Genomic DNA, 19764 nt, shown 5'->3' with positions numbered 1-19764 from the left:
AACGTGCCTCTAGCAATGGCCGCATCACAGGATTAGTGACACCCATACTTATATTCAACAGCCAAGAATGACAAGGATTCTGTTTCCGCATGTTCCAGAATATGAACTTATCTTTACCAATACAATTTGACACAGAGAAAAATCAGACAAAGAAAGAAAAACAGAGAGACGGGATGAAGAAGAGGCTCAGAGACCCTCTGTTTGCACTGCTATGAAAGCCAATAAGAGATGGAACAAAACAGAGAATGTGAAAGACTGCGGGAAGAGAGCAGCCCAGATCCTTTCCTCTGCTCCGTCTGTGCTCATCTGGGAGGGAATATATTAAATAGGTCACCACTAACAGTTTGGCTTCTACCAGACAACGGAGCAAACGGAAACAGAATCTCAACACACAGCAGGGGAGACCCCTGACCTTGAGTTTCACAGTGAACCTCTGACTTACACACTAACAGCAACCCAGTGACTCAGAGGTTAAAAATTGCAGTTGAAACAATAGACCCAAAAAAACCCAGAATAACCATTTTCATCCACTGTTTTCAAATGTTTAGCTTTGTCAATTTAGCACCAATCTCTTCAGCACTTCAAGACATTACATTTTCTGCCTATAGTTGGAAAAAATCCCCAGATATGTTGCTTTTGGTAAGTAATGTCAGCAGAAGTGAGTCAAAGGTGGCTGTGTCCAAAAACAAAGTCATTAAGTCAGTAATGCTCTTAATCATGTACATGGCCAATTATGGTTGAAGTTACAAAATTCAGGGCTAGCGCAGACTAAATATTCAAGTAAACAATTTCAGCCTACACACTTAAAAAAAAAAACAAAACCAATTAACTCAATGAATGCAATTCTGTTTTGCACAATAACACTGACTTAACCTCGTAATTGCCCTAATTATAGCTAGCTAAGAGTATCAAGAATCATTACAAAGGCACAATTCTGAGACTTTAACAGATGAGCCACCCCCTCCTCACACAAACATGCACACACAGACACACGAACCTTGTGATCTGGAGTAGACTGCCACAGAGCCGCTGACCAGGCCGGCGTACAAACAGTGTTTCTTATAGACCAGGCTGGTGACAGTGGACTTGTCTGGTGTGAAGAAATGCTGCAGACGTACTTTCTTGGACCGCTGGCTGCTCTTATACACAATGATACTGAACAGGGAAGAAGATAAAATTAGTACTAAACTCAATATAGAATGCCACTTTGAGATAAACTCCTGTCTGAATATAATCAGTAAGATATTCGCTGTAGAATCAGTTAAAAAATATTATTGACTTTTATTATTACTTTGGTGTTTGTGACACTTTACAATATTGTCATAATGGTGTGCAGCATTTGACCCTTTGAGTTATATGCTCAGGTTTCAACTTTGAGTCTATAACACCTTCCTAAAGCCACTTAAATTTAACCAAACCTATTTTGTAGCTTAAAGAATTGAAATGTATTATGTCTTAACTTGTCACCAGAACAAAATAGTATGTTAAGAAATTAAAAACATTTTCAAGATGCAATTTGGGAGTTTCTTGTGCTAAACTGATTAAACATGTATTTTTAGTGTCTTCGCTTTCCCTGAAGATGCTCCTTCAAATTTGAATTCATTCCAAAACTTCCAACGATTACTGGAATGCTTTTTTAAGTAACAGAATACCTTGACCTGGTGCATGCAGTACATACAAATAGAAGTAAGTGCACTATGTTGGATCTCTCTCTGTACTACTGATAAACTCTGGTGCCAAATGAGGAGTCTACAAAAGACACCCTTTCTCTTTGATCCAAAGACACTGTCAAAAACCATGTTTATTATTTATGTAATCATGTATATTTTAAAAGACCAGTGTGTAGGATTTAGTGGCATCTAGCGGGGAGGTTGCAGATTGCAATCAACTGATTACCCCTTCCTCACCCCTCCCTTTCTAAGAATATACGAGAACCTACGGTGGCCTTCAGGTAACATAAAAACGCGAGAGGCCCTCTCTAGAGCCAGTGTTTGGTTTGTCCGTTCTGGGCTACTGCACAAAAATGGTGGTGAAACATGGCCGGTTCTGTGGAAGAGGACCCACTCCCTGTGTAGATATGAAGGGCTCTTTTAAAGCTTATGAAAACAAAATGATTCTTAGTTTCAGGAGATTATACACTAATGAAAAAACACTGCCTATAGAGCCCCCTAAATCCTACGCACTGGTCTTTTAAAGAGGGTATCCTATTAAAATGTAATTTATGACATTGTGTGGGTACAGCACAATGTGTTTCACAAAAAAGTTCATAGTTACAGCACACACTTTTCAGAGTACACTGTGTATCAACATCTGTACCTGCCGTCCTCCATGCCCAGACAGACACTGGGAGTATCACTGGCCTTTGTTGGGGGAACGTGGTCGTTTTCGGGGACCTTCTCGCCATTTTCCTGGGGTTGCTCAGCTGGGATGTAGGCCATGCATAGGATACGGGATTCCACATTGAAACACTCAGTCACTTTAGGGCTGGAGTTCTGCATGGCCACAATGGCTATCTGGCCCATCTGGTTAGTGCAACTTGCAACCTGGACAAAAATAAATAAAACCGTACTGTTTTAAGGATATTTTAATCCACTTATGTAGCTCAGTTCTGATGGCACATCTTTCCAAGAGATACCCTGTCAGGAGAGCAGACTATACGAAAAGAGAGCAAACAATACTAAACAATTACAGGTAAAGTTCTCCAACATAATTCGTGAGAAGACACTAAAGTCCCTCCACAGAGCAAAGTTGAATTACATTAGTAAGTGGAAATCAAAACAAAGTCATTATAGGCCAATTTAAAAACAAAATAATTTAATTCCTAAGACATTCCCTTACATTAAAAACAAATAACATTTAACAATTTAAAAATCTCCTCTTTCAGTTTAACATCTTTCAGCAACATTATATAAATACTTCAGCATGAAAATAACGAACTAGAGAGATGTTTATATCTTTAACAGATCTAAGGTTTTCCCTAATGGACAAAACACTGCATTAGCAGTGATTACCATGGTTATGACAGTCATTGTTTATTTTGAGAAAAACGTACCCAAGCAATAACTTTCAAACCCTGATTGTCTTTCTCAAGGTGACATTAGACATTTTAATAAATAAACAGCGAAAATGTACCATCTGCTCTGCTAAGGCACAGCAGAGCAGATGGCTCCATTACAAAACTAAGAGCCAAACTTACTGGTAGAAAAGTGTTTAAGCTTAAATAGTGTTAGCTGCTGACAATAAGCGGACTGCAAAACATTTTGTCAACAAACACTTGTTAAAGCCACTTAACACACTTGACAAAATACTCTAGGCCAAGACTCAGGTTTTAAAGTTGAGTTGTTTCTACAGAACAACACATTTAGTTCTCCCTCTGGATGGAAAAGACCCACATTACTGCAAGCAGCCACTATAAACCTTTGAATAAGCTCTTATTTTGTAGAGCTGACACAGTGCTTTTTTTCCCAAGGGATGAAGGAAAAAAATTTCTCACCCAGACACATCCATGGCCAACGACGGGTGTGTCTGCGGTGCTCTCTGTGTTTATATGGGGCTCTGGGTTATGGACAGCACACTCCACCTGGCACAGAACAGGAGGAAAAAAGGGAGGGTGATAAGAAATAGTCAAGTCGTCATATAGGAATTCACAGTGTAAAAAAAAAAAAACAGGAGTTACTAGTGTCCAGTTAGTGTTTATTAGTGTGATGGTAAATCGGCAAAGATCTCGGAGGTTCAGTCATATTGAATTCACCTTTCTGAATGAGCTAAACTAGCCATATGCTTTTTGGCACCAATCATTTTTCTACTTTGTCAGTGCTGACAGGTGTAGCGGAGCTGCCGACCTCTGGCAGCTAGTAAGAATTCTGGTAGACAAACAACTAACGTTACGGATGTGCCAATGTGGCTCCCACACCTGACATCTTTACTCAGACCTACTTGAGGGATCTAATATAAGTTTATTATCTCAATAATTGTGTGGCCCGTACGGGGATCGAACCCGCGACCTTGGCGTTATTAGCACCACGCTCTAGCCAACTGAGCTAACCGGCCATACATCACATAGCTATTTTCTGTGCCAATTCGTTACTGAGTGATGGTAGAAAAGTAACTGCGTGTGACATACAGGGAGGAGTGTGAAAGTTGGGAGATGCACATCCATACAGAAAGAACAAGAAAGACATACACATTCACCCAAAAATATGGAAAATCAGACAGTTGATTTGAGATTGATGGACACAAGGCAAAACCTGACCTAATCCCTAAAATAATAAGAATGTATATAGACAAACTTTCACTTTATAGTTTTCTGCTCTTGCCTAGATTACACTCTGAGTTACAGCCTGACACTCACAAACAAACTAGAGTATTATTATGGTATAGAGTATAAGAGCCTAGCGCCTATAGAGCCTGTGCAGTGTTAAAAGAGTGAACTTGAGGTAGAATAGACAATAGCAAAGTTTAGAATGGGATTCTGGTCACGTGAATATGTAGAAAACTGAACAAGCCATATGGTAACTCAGTGTTATAAGTATTGGGCATTTCTGTCACATCTGACATCAGCAACAGATCTTTTACAGTAATACCATTCCATATGCCATGTCTTACTCAGAGTTATTATAATGACCTGAGCTAAACTGTCAAAGTGTCACTAACTAAAACACACTGGCCCGTACGGGGATCGAACCCGCGACCTTGGCGTTATTAGCACCACGCTCTAACCAACTGAGCTAACCGGCCACACATACACATGCTTCGGTTTTTGATTTTTTTTTGCTAAAGTTCAGTCAATGCTGTTGAACACAGAAGTGTAGTAAGTGTTGTATGACATTGAGGGAAAAGTGTTTAATTTGTGAGACATAGTTAGACGCCCACACGCGCTGATACATGGACACTGTGGAAAATGTGGGGTTAAGATAACATTAAAAAGGTCCCACCTTGAACTCCTGTAGTTTTGACATGACCACAGGCATTTGTCGAAGCAAGAGAGGGTGTTTCTGCTTTTTGATCTGATTTCCATCATCCTCTGCAAAGAACCAGCCCTGCAGGTTGTCCTCTTCTGATGTAACACACACACATACACACACAAACACACACAGATACGTTGTTGAGTCAATAATGTACAGCATGCAGTAATTGTTTTTAAATAAGTTATCTGTTTTCAGAAGGAAAGACTCAAGAAGTCAGATTGTAAAGCTAAAATTATCACCTTACTTGTAATTAATTTTAAACATATTTTGCTACAAACTTAATTTTTCTCATTAGATTCACTAGTAGCCAATAATGTTTGATAGTAGCATTTTGTTTAATCATAGGCAACTGACTGAAGCGATACATATATGTTGTATAAATGCATGGACATACAATCAAAATGGAAAAACAACTGTTCAACTGAGAAAGTGAAAGTGTACAGCCAGGCAGTGTGCCGTACCTAGAGCCAGTTTGGCCATCTGCAAGTTACTTATCCATGACTGTTTGATGGCTGGGCTGAGAGTATTGAACACTGCACTGAAGTAAGTGGGTTTACCTGACCTGCCAATAGAGAGGACATAACAAAAACACAAATTATGATGAAAATAAAAGAACATTCCAACCTTGGATACTATTATATCTACTGTATATCACAAATATACAGGGAATTGTTTTTGGTGCCTCTAAGTTCACTCAACATTCTCTCAAATAAACTTCATATCTTTCATTTTCTTTTAAAGCTCTATATCATAACACATTGGGCAGAAGGTCAGGATTCACAACTGCACTTTTGATGACGTTAGACAACAAACTACTGGGTGCTGTCTGGTGCCTGCAGATTATGGTGGATCAAGAAACACAGGCAGAATAGTAACAACGTTGTTTTGATATTTTCTGTTCATTATACACAAAAGAAAACAAAAATCTCTTTCTGCACGGGGCTCTAATTTAAGGCAGAAAAGGCAGAAAAAAAAATTTAGAAAAATTTAAAGTTTAATGTTTTATTATGTAAACATCATAACATAGAGCTTTAAAAAAAGTGTCATACTGCAGCTTGAGTTTATGAACAAGACATCGTTGGAGGTTTTTGTGAGCCAAACATCAGAGATGCTTTAACAAGATTGTACTAAATGATTAATGTTCTGCGAGACATGTCAACACTTTGGCAACCAGAGGTACTGAATTAGCATTTACATTTCCCTTAACAGTCATGTTAATGTTTGAATATTCTTGCAGACAAACCAGTCCAATGATCAGCATCTTTTACAGTAAAATACCCAATATGATCAAATGAAATGTATGGTTTGGGTTGACTCCCAGCTGAGGGGACAAATGAGTCTGGCTATTCAATGCTGAATGACTAGACAGACTGTGACAAAATTGCATAGATGCCAATGTCAATTATTGCTTCTACCAGCAGCTCATGTAGACAGTATGTGTGTGTGTTTTTGGTGTGTGCGCATGTGTGTGTGGTGGGGTCCTGTCTGAAATACATTGCTCCTGTCAGCTGATGGTGACAAGTGTTGTGTTTTGTGTGCTTTGTGATTGAAGGATCAGGAGAAGGAATAAGGGAGGCACAGCTGTGTTTCCAAACATACCCGTGGATAATCTCACCAGCTAAATGCAGCAGGGACGAGGGATGGAGTGAGGAAGTGAAAGAGAGAGGGAGAATGTGACAAAGCCAAAACAAGGTTCACCCTTGGGGGACCACGTGCAGAATATAATAGTCTGTGTAAATGTGTGACATGAGCGTTCAGTAACAGCTGCTGCACTGGGTAGACTGCTGAACATTTCCTCCCCTGAAATTCATGCTTCAGATTAGAGCTGTTGGAGAAACTTGTTTATCCAAATATCCAAATGTGCTCTAATACGCTCTCCTAAAGCTACTGGCATACAGGGAGGCTGGGAGGATGGAAGGAGAAAGCAGGGTAAAAGGGGATAATGACAATTCTAGGATAAACAGGACAAGGGTGGGGAGCAAGGACTGAGACTGGAGACTGTTAAAATGTTATATGTGCTGTCTGTATGAAAAACCAATTAAAGTAAAAAAAACAGACTTGTCCTGTTTGCCAGGCAGCTGGAGTTGGATCCTACACCGGTCAGCTGCCCTGATCTCCTCCTCCTTCTTGAGTATCAGCCTCTGGAGACCTGATACCCAGTCCTGGGCCACTGTGGGGTTCACATTCTGTACACAAGAATACCGGAGGGAGAGAAAGAAAGAGAGAAAGAAGGAAAAAGGAAAGAAAGAGAAAAGGGAAGAGACTCATAAATTATACTTCAGAGCATTTCAATGTCAATAAATCATAACCACATTTATTTAGAGACAATGGTATAATTTAAGATAAAAATCGACCACTCCCAAGCGGATCTGCTCTCATCCACATTAAGTGACACAATATAGCAAGACCTTACTAATTACTAATTAGACATTGTGTCATTACTAATTAGACAATGTTTCCCTTGTCACTGTAAGGCAATCCAATACAACAATCCTGTTGCATACACTACCTTCAAGAAATTAATAATTTTTATTGACACTGATTTCGGAGCCTGTAGTTTGTGTTGTTGTTGTATTGGACTGCATTATATTGGAATGTAAGTGGTTTCTAGTATCTTTGCTCCTCTGTATATGTAAATGAGATGGAACATTTTTTACAGACTCCTTTCATTGTTCTCCCTTATCAACACAAACAGCCACAAAACATACCATGCAGTTGAATCATTAGACAAACAACTACTGTAGTAGTCTCAAACTAAACTCAACATATACATTTTTTGAGTGGCACAATTGAAGACTGGTTTACATACTCTAGTTTTGCGCAAACAGTGGAGGTACGAAGATTCTCTTTACAAGAGCAGGCAATAAGAAATTTGGCCTTTAACTGTCATTACTAATTAGATAATGATATATGGACCTTTCAATGCATGGTTCCAAACTGTGAAGAACCTTTCTGTATAAATATATAATAAAAATACTGTTCGTATCATTTAGAATATGAAATTTAATGATGAGAAAATCCTTGGCTCACAAAACTCAGTCCTGCTTTTTTCTTCCTTTTTCCCTCTCTCCATCAATCTCTCCCTTCCTCCATCTCTGGGACACATGTCTCTCTGAGAGCTCCTCTGTTACTCTGCCTCCCACTCTGCTTCTGACAGATCTACCAGCACAGCACAAACACAGCCTTACACCCTCATGCTGTGCTCTGCAAACTAAACCTTCATCCCAGCAGCACAGACAGGTGTGTGTGTGTGTGTGTGTGTGTGTGTGTGTGTGTGTGTGTGTGTGTGTGTGTGTGTGTGTGTGTGTGTGTGTGTGTGTGTGTGGCCACATGATATGACAGGCTTGAATGTAGCAAATCAAGACTTAAGAGACTCCAAATCTCCCAAGGACAAATTGTCCATGCCTGCATGTTCCAGAGCTTAAACATTATACGCCTACATAAAAGCCCAATCTTTATGGTCATCTGAGGGAAAACACAATGAATGTGATTTTTAAAGTCCTGAGGTACATTGAAGAAACATTTGTCTATGTAAATTTTTGTCAAGCTTCCAAGAATATCAATAGACACTATAACTATTCCAGAAGACCTCCTATTTAGTGGAAATTACCCAAAAGACAAGTACTTAATTATTCATATCAAATTAGACTTATACCTTTGTGATGACTTTCAGTTCTTTTGACTTGATTTTTTTGATACTTATTCTCTTTCAGACTTGACTAACCAAAGGTTATCAGGATTGAATACAATGAAATTTCATTTTTTTGTGCATTTTAATCAAACGTCCCCCAAGGGAAGTAAAGACTAGGAATGTATTGAGTTCAACTGATGTGACCTTAACTCAGTGCTTGTGTTTAGTGCAGTTGTACGGTACCTGGTAGTTTCCTTTGAGGCTGCTGATCATGCTAGAGATCTGGTTGACCAGGCTGAGGTCATGGATTAGGTTCTGCAGATCTTGGTACAACTGACCCGGGCCCATGTACAGCTTGTCTACACAGAAAAACACAAGGGCAAAATATTAAGATGGAAACAGAATGTTTTGTTTTGTAGTGACTACAATCCCATATAAAAGGCAGTGTCCTAATGTGAGCCAGTAAGAATAAAAGCATAAAAGACTGACAGATAGCAATGAAATTGAGCCGAGACCGAAAAAGCTGATGTCTCCAACACTCCTCTTATAAAAAGTTGCAAAGAAACGCAGGAATGAGTAAAGTCAGTCTGATGAGGGAAGCCGTTCAAATTGTACAAAGATCAATAAGGGGCGATCAGTCAGTTTCCCACAAGAGTGGTGACAGCTCTGCAAACTTGGCAGCGATTCTCACCAGTGTGCTTTGTTCACAAGAACACTTTTATCTAATGTTAGCTTTCAGAGGCCACACACCAAATATTGTGTTTGTCTTCGCATGTCAAAATATATAATTCTTTCTGTTCACTTGTTTACCTACTGTATTGTATGCTGGTAGGTATTTGCCTCTCATCATTTTTGCACTTGTGCTCAAAATATTAAAGCTGACGATCACTGAGCTATATGAACGGTTCAGTGATCGCTAGCGGTTACTGTGCTGTTCTGTATCAAAAAGGAAACAACAGCTTGCTTTGTGTGTATGCAAAGCACTGCTGCACAGAGCCAGGTTCATCAAGGGTCTGACAGGCCAAGAGTCTCTCTCTCTCTCGCTCTCTCTCTCTCTCGCTCTCTCTTACACGCACAGACAGACAGACACACACACACACACACACACATATACATAAACTAATGAAGATAATCATGAAGAAAAGCACGTGGGGGAATGCCAGTCAGCGAGCCAAAATTGCCAACTGAAAAATTATTGAGGTCATTTGATCAAAAGACTCAATTAACAAGTACTGGACCCTTTCAAATTAAAACCTAACTGCAAATGTTTGAGCGTGTGTATCCTCTTTTCTATATTAACCATTGAGAGTTTATATAAGTGGACAAAGAGTTAAAATGTATTCCGAGTCTTTGACACAGTCTTTGGCACACTCAGCTGTGTTTGCTTCTGCCCTTATACTTTCTCTTCTCCCTTCCCTTCTTTCTCCTCCTCCTCCTCTTCTTCTACAATAGTCACTATGTCTGTCTGGTGCTCCATGGCAACCCAGTGAAGTCCTGTCCCGAAGGTCTCACTGACTGGACATTCAGGGGAAACTTTACCCCAGTAACGCATTTGTAGGTGGTCTCTGAGAGAATGACTCAAAAATGTCTCCCTGTCAGTTTGTACACAAGAGGCTGCTCATAGACTGAGAAATTCTTTGCTGGCCTCACACATGCGTGAGCACCCCTACACGCTGAGGCACACACACGACACAGCAGGCCTACTGTAGTGTGCATTGGTTTCGGCTTCACTCATGCTTTCACTGTCAATGGCCTCCTACTTTTATTCATTCATATCACTGGATCAAATCATAGCCAGCCTACAATACATCTATACGTTATGTTTATTTACTTAGACTGTTAATAAGATCAAATGCGAACCTAATTGTTGGAGTGGGTTATGCACTTTTGTTACACTTTCTGATCAATTTGAACTAATTTACTTGTCTAACAGAGTTAGAGCCATTTTCATGGCTCATCAGTCACAGCAAAGGCTGAGACACGGGGTTGAATTCAGGTCAGGGCATAAATGTTGAATAAACAAATCCATGCTTGGTGTGTCATTATGAGCCAATGCAGCTACAACACTTCAGTTACAGCCAGTATCATACAATATAGTTATACAATGAAGACGCTACTTAATGTCACTTAATACTGGAATTGTTGAATGACAGAAGATTAAATGAACTAGCTTTTTTGCAATATCCCTGTACATGATTTAAGTTTAAATCAAATAGGCGTGTAGTTTGAGTTTTAATTTTTCATTCCACTGTATGTTAACAACAGTTCCCCTGAACCGTGTATGAAGGAGGTCTGCGTTAGCCTTGGAGCATATTTCCTCCTTCCTCCTCTTTCAATAAATGTACATTAAAAGAAATCTGAAATGTCATCATTTAATCAATAAAACCAGAGTTTCATACCATCTTCTGGTGTTTATTATCTGTATTTAATAGTAGAAATAATAACACGCAAGGAAGAATAGAATTGTGCTATCACTGAATTGACCATTCCCACAGACTAGACTAGGTCAGATCCAACTTCCTGTGAATGGCTCTTTGTGAGCCTGACAAATGCCAAGAGTTTTCTAACAAAACAGGCCTGGAAGCATCTTCAGAAGCAGGCCAGTCATCCCAGCGATGACACACTTCCAAAAAACACAAACAGTATATCTACAAATTACATACCGGCTGTGAGAGCAGCACGAGAACATAACTTTAAATGACCAGTCTGCATGGTGGTCTGATGGCTATGCAGCGGAGAGAGGAGATGAACTAAGCAGAGAGACACGCAAACAGATGACATCATATGTGGAAGAGCCTTTTCATTGCTTTCTAGCAGGCTGGTCACCGAGCTGCTTTTGGCTGAGCACAGTGGACTGAGAAACAATTGTATCCACTTCTTAAAAGTTCCTGGACAATGCACACATTTGTATGCACATACGCGCACACACACACTTTTCCAAAGGCAGACACACTACTGAGGGTTGTTTGGAAATAACTAAATCAGAGCAAGGGAAATGAGCGAAGGTCAGTATGTTATTGTTGACTAATTCAGTAAATCAGTTCTGTCAGGGGAATTAACAGTTCTTTTTGAAGCACTGCTGTCGGTCCATATCATCTCAAAATCTACTTCCACAACATCTAATTCAATTAACTGGTATTTGAAAGAACAAAACAATACACTGAGACCCATATGGCCATCCTTGGGCCTTTAAGGAGAGTGCACATCCCTTTAAGATGAGGCTGTGAAGCCGTCTGTCAGTTGCAGCCCTAGGAAAACCTGACAGCCAGACCAAGTGTTACACAGGTCTGTCTGTGCCATCTGTTACGTACACTCATGCAATGGCTGGACTGTTCATATAGCTAAGTTAAGTATCAGAGGAGGGCAGGTGGCCTGGCAGGAGATTAGTGCAAAAGAGAGGAACCAAATGTGGCTTATGTGGAGGTAAAGGGAAAAAGATATAAAAGGCAGATAAAAAAGGGTGAAGTATTTTAAGGCAGTGGAAGAAGGGAAAAGTGTGGAAAATCACCATCTGATATTTTCAGGAGGTTGTATGTGCATGTATGCGCAAAGGGTCAATATGGACCATCTACTTCACACGCTATCATCTGGATGACAACTTCACAAAGCAGGAGGAACAATACAATAATACAGGCATTGTCCCACTTAATTTAATTTATGGTCGTTACTGTCATACCCTGTGCACTTGGACAGAAATATGTCCTGGTTTTTACTGAACAGTAATCTTTTGTTAATCAGACACAGTTGATGAACTGGATGCACATAAAAAACATCACAGGATTTATTATGAGATAAATGTGACACTGTGACACGCAGCTGCAAAAGACTGAGTTTAATGTAACTAAATTACAGATGATGGATTAGAGGGAGAAAGAATGAGAGTGAGAGAGAGTGGTTGAGCACAGTGGTAGTAATTTCAGCCCACTACCAATAGCAACTAAAAGAGTGGGACTTTGACCTCAGCTTGAATACATATAACCTTTGACAGACCAGGAATAATACAGTATCAAAGCACTCACCAGCCTAGCAATGTGCACAACCAGTACCTCGACACAAACGCATACACCCAGAAAAATCTAGATCCAGGAATAGAAACTGCAGTGCTGGGACCACAAAATCATATGCTCTCATTATGCCTCTTGTTTGTCTAATCTGGGCCTTTTAAAGTGGCTGAGCAGCTGTCTGTGACAGGGGAGAACCCAGTGGAAAGACTGAAATCATTGGACTCGGCAGCCAGCAGACCAGAGGATTGCAGAAGGAAAAAATACATACTCAGGGGCTGGATGGTCTGTGCAGGACTGACGCCATTTCAGAAATGTCTGTAAATGTCCAGCAAGAAACAACTATCCATTTACTCTATGTATTTATGTAAGAGACAACGTCTGTTAGTTTAACAGAACAATAGTACAATGCTACAAGTCTATCACTTGATTTGTTCAATCAAATCACTCCAGGTACTACAGATAGATAGAGATATTTACCTTTAGTTACTACTGAGAACTTCATTAACCAGACACAAAGCATGAGCAATTACCTGACCAGCAGTAATTGGCTCCTATCCCAGAGTCTCAAATCCACATTGCCTATACAGGGACCAATCCTCAATTACTTGTTAATCCCCAATCAATTCAGCTAATTTAACTCTGTCACCTTTCCTACCAGACATTTTGGCTTCAGTTTACAGAGAGGGAAACAGAGACACAGAAGGGAAAATTGGCAGACTGCTGATTTAAAACAACAGAGTGTGACACTGTGGTTCATACTTGGCTTAGCGTTGATGACCACCTTCTCCCCAGAATGGGCTGTTGGGTAGCGGCTGCTGTCGGCCATGTCCTCACTGGATCCAAACTCTAGCACCTCCACAAAGCTCAGAGGCACGCTCCACTTTAGAAGGAACTTCTGGTCAAGTGGAGCATTACCACTGCCACTCCCACTACCATCCTGACACCTGGATAGAACAGAAAGAGATGTAGGTTTTGTGACAAAGTGGCACTGGTTCATGGTGTTAATCCCTTGTTTGTGGAGATTACACTAATCTTCTGCACTGTGTAAGAAGAAGGGATATGTGTGCAAGAAATGCTGAAGGCAGGAAAAGAGAACAGTTAACATCAGCACCGGTGGAGAAGGCTTATGGATGCCATGTGTGAACTCTAAGACAGTGTAGATTTCTAAGACAATGTAAGACAATGTAAATGTCACTCATCTAGAAAACCAATTTTTTTTTACAAATCAGTGCACATTTCCCAGATGTACTATGTGGTGACCAGCATGTACAATTACAGGACAGAAACTGAAAAGCCCAGGAACAGAGTTCTCCATCACTCTTGGTTAAGAAACAAAACAAACCCAGAGACTCAGTTTGGTCAAATGTCACCTCAAGGACATACAATGCTTACCATCTTTCTCTACACTTGACAGTTTAATTTCAATTTAGTTCAATTTGAGATCGATTTTTACTGAAATCCTAGTTACATTAAATGTTCCCTTACAGTAAGCAAGGTGGTCTTGGCAATCAATACCACAACAAAAATAAATACACAGCAATTCCTTTCGAAAACTGTAAAAAGGTGAAGAGATTACACAATATTGCACCCAAGGACAGGAGAAGGAGCAATTAAAAGGAGAGATTAAGAACAGGTCTGGTTTGCGGTCACTCTTACCGGATATTGGGCGTGGCACACATGAGCACATCATTGAGCAGGAAGAGGCGCCGCTCCTTGGTTTTGATGATTTCACCACGCTCATTGTAAACCGTCTCTACCATGTCGTCTGAGCGAATCAGGTAGCGGCTGCCATTGCTCAGAAGCTAAGGGATAGAGTTGATGTGTCAAAGTGATACTATGTCAACGTATAGTAAGAGTTTGGATCTCTGATTGAAGTGTTTGTTTAAGTACCAAGGTAACAATACCAAGCTCAGAGAGGGAATGTAAGTCATTCAGAGACCAACAGTACTCACATTTCACTAGGTTTTATTGGCTTACACAAGACAACAATCCTGGAGCATTTCAGCCTATACTGCCTCTGATAAAATCTAAAGTGAACACTGCAATCAGCTTTTTCAACCACAAGAAAAAATTCAGTCTGGTTGGGAACCTTTTTCAAGTGTCATCTTGCTCTTCTGCCCCCCATGTTTCGTGTCACTCGCTACTGTGAAACCATCCATTTTGGCTAACAGCATATAATACATGGCTATCAACAGTGACTCTGAACAATTAAAGGCTATGAGGAACTAAACTCCTCTGCCCCATGTGGGGTATCCTGTAAACACATGTTTCTACATAGATGCCGAGTGGGTGGCTGCATATAGACAAATAATTATACCTTGGGGAAAGCTGGTGTTGTGTGCACATGTTGTGCTTAGCCATGCGCTAAAAATATGGTATTCAGTCAGGAGAATAGTTGGTAGGAAATGTGAAGCTCAAGTGCCTGATGGCCACCCACACTGGGACAAGAGGGAAATGCCACAGCATATGCTAAAAGAATCAAACATTAGCCAAAAGTTTGCACACTGACTGAGAAATGAGTACATAATCAGCTCTATCCACATTCTTAACCATCATATAAAAAATATACACTAAAAACCTTATGTATCAAGAACACTGACTCCACCAAGCAATGGCAGTCTTAATACAAATGGGCAGACCTTGTTGAGGTAGCGTTCGTTCATAGCCTTTGCAATGTGACGGATCTCACAACGCTGGTCAGCTTCCCTCTTCTTTTCATTGAGCTTCTCTGCCAGTGTCTCCAGTTCGGTCAGGGCCATCTGCAGAGGCAGACGGTCTGCATGACCCACTGGTGTGTTCTTCAGCATGTCCTGATGAGGATGCACAGAGAAGTCAGACATTAGTTAGTCATTTGCTGATTATCCACACTGAGGACCAGTGCTTTTAAACTATGTCATTAATGGAATAAAAAACCTGCACCTGTACAACGCTCCCTAAAGCATGCCCTCTCCTACTCTTCCATTCTTCTTTATTTATACAGCACACATCCTCATGATAGATGACGATTTAATAATAGAATGAAAGTAGATTACACTTGCCGGTATCATTAACACCCAAGCTATTTTGATTGGTATTTGTAGCCATTAAGCTGCTGTTACACATGTTTATACTTAAAAAAGAAAGTTACCCTGTGTCCCATATTTTATGTGAGGGTTTCTGCAAGAGACACAAGCAAAGTAAATACGCCATGGAAATTGAAAGCAGCATCTGAGGAAACCATTTCCCCTTAGAACATTTCTCTCATCTACCCTTAAGGTAAGCGCTTTGAAAAATAAAGTGCCTTGACTTATGTGTATAGCTCGCCCTCTGCTGGTAGGTGGTGAATGCACATACCACACTGCCTTCTGTATATTGCCTTTACTGTAAAGGAGCATAAAATAAGATGTCATTATACCTGAAGGAGAAGAATGAACTGTGGGAACCTCTGGATAGGTTTCATCATCAGGCCATATAAAGTCATTCTGTCACTGCTGGTCTCCTGACGATGCTGCAGAAGGGAAGACTGGTTACTGCAGTGTAGTGAGATACCAGTCAAAAGAATTTATAAGGAGTAGGTCTAAAAGCATGCTAGAGGGGTACATAGTTGTACCTAACACCTGTGTAAATGTATGTACTTTTGAGTATCTTTATTCAGTGTTGTTGTAAGGAAATAATTTAACCTATCATGTACTTAATGTAATTAGCTGTCTTTACTGTCAACAGGCTGCTAAATACAAAGAATTTCACTAAATAATTGGTGAAAACAATTAGCTGTAAGCCCTTTCTACTGAAATGCAGTAGAATACCAAAAGATGTAACCATGAATAAATATGTGCATGTTTAAAAAAAAAAAAAAAAAAAAATCCCTAAGAACATTATTTATGACACTGTTTTCACAATGCAATGTAGTTCCAGTGCTAAACAATTCATGTTTGTGCAATTCTGTCAAACCTTGAGGAACTCCAGGAATCCAGGTTTGGATGCGCACGTCTTCCTTACCACTGCCATTGCATTACTGAAGTTGTTCACATACTCTCTATAGGCGTCCAGCACCATAGACTTTGAGAACTGTTGAGAAACACAGACATTTTAATGCACTAACCACTTGCAGGAACATATCGTATCACATGATTTGTAACAGTTCTGGGAGACACAGACAAATGATATCATCCTGCAGATGTTGGCATCACACTAGAAAACTCTCGTATGTGTTGCTCTGTGGGACAGAGACAAGCAAAGTACTCATTGGTATAATTCGGAGAACTCTTTGAAAAAAGCAAGGCTGCAGTATCATTATAGTTTAAATTTTCTTACACAAAAAGAAATTTCAAATTTAATTTTTTTTTGTTTAATATAACCTTTATTATTAACATTGGTCATTCTTCATATAACCTTCACAGAATTTGTGTATTAACTGTTAATATCTCATCATTTCAGTTTTTTTCTTTACCAACACATCCTGTAATTTGACAGGCATGTTTACCTAGCAACTTATGAGTTTTTTCTTTTGTTTGTTGTTATGTTTTTGTGCTTGCGCTCACATAAAGAATTCATAAGAAAATGTTTCAAAACAGAATGCAGGTTAATTTTATTTATTTAATTGTTCCTGATTCACCCAAATATGTGTTGAATATGATCCAGCTAAGCTTCTTAGGACATCTGAAAATAAACTGATAGTTCTTTTTATGGCCATAATAAAACCCCGACTCTACCATTAACATTATTTTCTCATGTGGAAAGCAATGATCCTGAACTTTGCTGCATTGCTACTTTGAATGTTGTACATGGCCAGAATCCCAGAATTCTCTTCAAAACCATAAACTCTGATTGGTCCCCCACTTAGCCAGCCCACTGAATCCTCCCCAGAGATTTGTGAAGAATTTCTTCATTATTTCTGTAAGAAGATAGTGGATATTCCGCAGCCAGTGGATTCGGAGAGCTGGATGTTTATTTCTGCCCATCTTCAGCACTAACTCACTTTCAGGAAATCTCTGTCAACCCTTGAATGCACTGTTGCACTTTCAAAATCATCCACCTGCCCTTCAGACTGCATTCCCACTTGATTTTTTAAAAGTAAGTGTTTCAGACGGTTGGGCCAGACATTTTGGCCTTTGTTAAATGCTCTGTCTACTAGCATTGTCCCTCCAATTTTAAACATGCCACCGCTTACCCCTACTTAAAGAAGCCCTGGATCTTTCTGTTGTAAGTAATTTTAGACTGATCTCTAAACAGCTTTCCTTATTCAGCTTGATCTTGCATGGCTGATTCTTGTGATTGACAAGCATTATGTTGTCAGGTTTCAAGTCCGTGTGCATGATGCCAAGATCCTTCAGGGCTTCAAAAGCAACCAGTAACTGGTGGGTCAGGGGGCATATTTCATTGAGACTCAGTGACATCAATTTCCTCTCCTTCATCAGGTCCCAAAGGCTCCTGTCCAGCATTTTGTAGGCCAGACAGGAGAGGTCATTGAACCTGAGATTGTCCATGAATCTTATTTTATTGTTTTTGTCTGGTTCAAGAGTCCTGACTGCTTCTAACATCGCCACTTCCCTTTGAATGATGTGATCTTCATTCTTTTTGTGGATTTTTATTGCCACTAACTTAGCCGTGATTAACTTGAGAAATTTGGCGATTTTGCCAAAACATCCCTCTCTGCTGAAGTCCAATACCAGGTAGCGGGCGGTATTGCTGGCGACAGTGCAGACGCTTTCTCCTTCTCCTTTTCCTTCGCATTATTTAAGGTTGAAGATGACATTGTGGAAGACATTTTGTAGTAAAACTCGGGTTGAGCACTTTTAATTTTTTTTGTTTAATATAACCTTTATTATTAACATTGGTCATTCTTCATATAACCTTCACAGAATTTGTGTATTAACTGTTAATATCTCATCATTTCAGTTTTTTTCTTTACCAACACATCCTGTAATTTGACAGGCATGTTTACCTAGCAACTTATGAGTTTTTTCTTTTGTTTGTTGTTATGTTTTTGTGCTTGCGCTCACATAAAGAATTCATAAGAAAATGTTTCAAAACAGAATGCAGGTTAATTTTATTTATTTAATTGTTCCTGATTCACCCAAATATGTGTTGAATATGATCCAGCTAAGCTTCTTAGGACATCTGAAAATAAACTGATAGTTCTTTTTATGGCCATAATAAAACCCCGACTCTACCATTAACATTATTTTCTCATGTGGAAAGCAATGATCCTGAACTTTGCTGCATTGCTACTTTGAATGTTGTACATGGCCATAATCCCAGAATTCTCTTCAAAACCATAAACTCTGATTGGTCCCCCACTTAGCCAGCCCACTGAATCCTCCCCAGAGATTTGTGAAGAATTTCTTCATTATTTCTGTAAGAAGATAGTGGATATTCCGCAGCCAGTGGATTCGGAGAGCTGGATGTTTATTTCTGCCCATCTTCAGCACTAACTCACTTTCAGGAAATCTCTGTCAACCCTTGAATGCACTGTCGCACTTTCAAAATCATCCACCTGCCCTTCAGACTGCATTCCCACTTGATTTTTTAAAAGTAAGTGTTTCAGACGGTTGGGCCAGACATTTTGGCCTTTGTTAAATGCTCTGTCTACTAGCATTGTCCCTCCAATTTTAAACATGCCACCGCTTACCCCTACTTAAAGAAGCCCTGGATCTTTCTGTTGTAAGTAATTTTAGACTGATCTCTAAACAGCTTTCCTTATTCAGCTTGATCTTGCATGGCTGATTCTTGTGATTGACAAGCATTATGTTGTCAGGTTTCAAGTCCGTGTGCATGATGCCAAGATCCTTCAGGGCTTCAAAAGCAACCAGTAACTGGTGGGTCAGGGGGCATATTTCATTGAGACTCAGTGACATCAATTTCCTCTCCTTCATCAGGTCCCAAAGGCTCCTGTCCAGCATTTTGTAGGCCAGACAGGAGAGGTCATTGAACCTGAGATTGTCCATGAATCTTATTTTATTGTTTTTGTCTGGTTCAAGAGTCCTGACTGCTTCTAACATCGCCACTTCCCTTTGAATGATGTGATCTTCATTCTTTTTGTGGATTTTTATTGCCACTAACTTAGCCGTGATTAACTTGAGAAATTTGGCGACTTTGCCAAAACATCCCTCTCTGCTGAAGTCCAATACCAGGTAGCGGGCGGTATTGCTGGCGTATTGGTGCAGACGCTTTCTCCTTCTCC

At 39.9% G+C, this 19764-nt stretch overlaps 1 protein-coding gene and 2 non-coding genes across 4 annotated transcripts in view; all 3 read right to left on the bottom strand.

The window, feature by feature from the left end:
- The window catches only part of arhgef10 (Rho guanine nucleotide exchange factor (GEF) 10), a 52308-nt gene that overhangs the window by 12789 nt on the left and 19755 nt on the right, over positions 1–19764 (bottom strand). For both annotated transcript variants that reach the window (XM_040137520.1, XM_040137521.1), the window contains 12 exons: positions 16533–16649; positions 15997–16089; positions 15242–15412; positions 14259–14404; positions 13362–13546; positions 8842–8957; positions 7026–7153; positions 5429–5529; positions 4935–5056; positions 3494–3580; positions 2317–2543; positions 998–1155 (listed from right to left, as the gene is read on the bottom strand). In XM_040137520.1, coding sequence (XP_039993454.1) covers positions 998–1155; positions 2317–2543; positions 3494–3580; positions 4935–5056; positions 5429–5529; positions 7026–7153; positions 8842–8957; positions 13362–13546; positions 14259–14404; positions 15242–15412; positions 15997–16089; positions 16533–16649 — 1651 coding nt within the window. The remainder of the gene's footprint in view (positions 1–997; positions 1156–2316; positions 2544–3493; positions 3581–4934; positions 5057–5428; positions 5530–7025; positions 7154–8841; positions 8958–13361; positions 13547–14258; positions 14405–15241; positions 15413–15996; positions 16090–16532; positions 16650–19764) is intronic.
- On the bottom strand, positions 3977–4050 carry trnai-aau. Its single transcript has one exon. It is a non-coding gene; the product is annotated as a tRNA-Ile (tRNA).
- Positions 4664–4737, bottom strand: trnai-aau. The gene has a single exon. It is a non-coding gene; the product is annotated as a tRNA-Ile (tRNA).

The sequence above is a fragment of the Xiphias gladius genome, chromosome 10 (genome assembly GCF_016859285.1).
Source record: "Xiphias gladius isolate SHS-SW01 ecotype Sanya breed wild chromosome 10, ASM1685928v1, whole genome shotgun sequence".
Lineage (NCBI taxonomy): Eukaryota > Metazoa > Chordata > Actinopteri > Istiophoriformes > Xiphiidae > Xiphias > Xiphias gladius.
The sequence above is the reverse complement of the archived record's forward strand: the minus strand, read 5'-3'. Positions and strand labels throughout refer to the sequence as shown.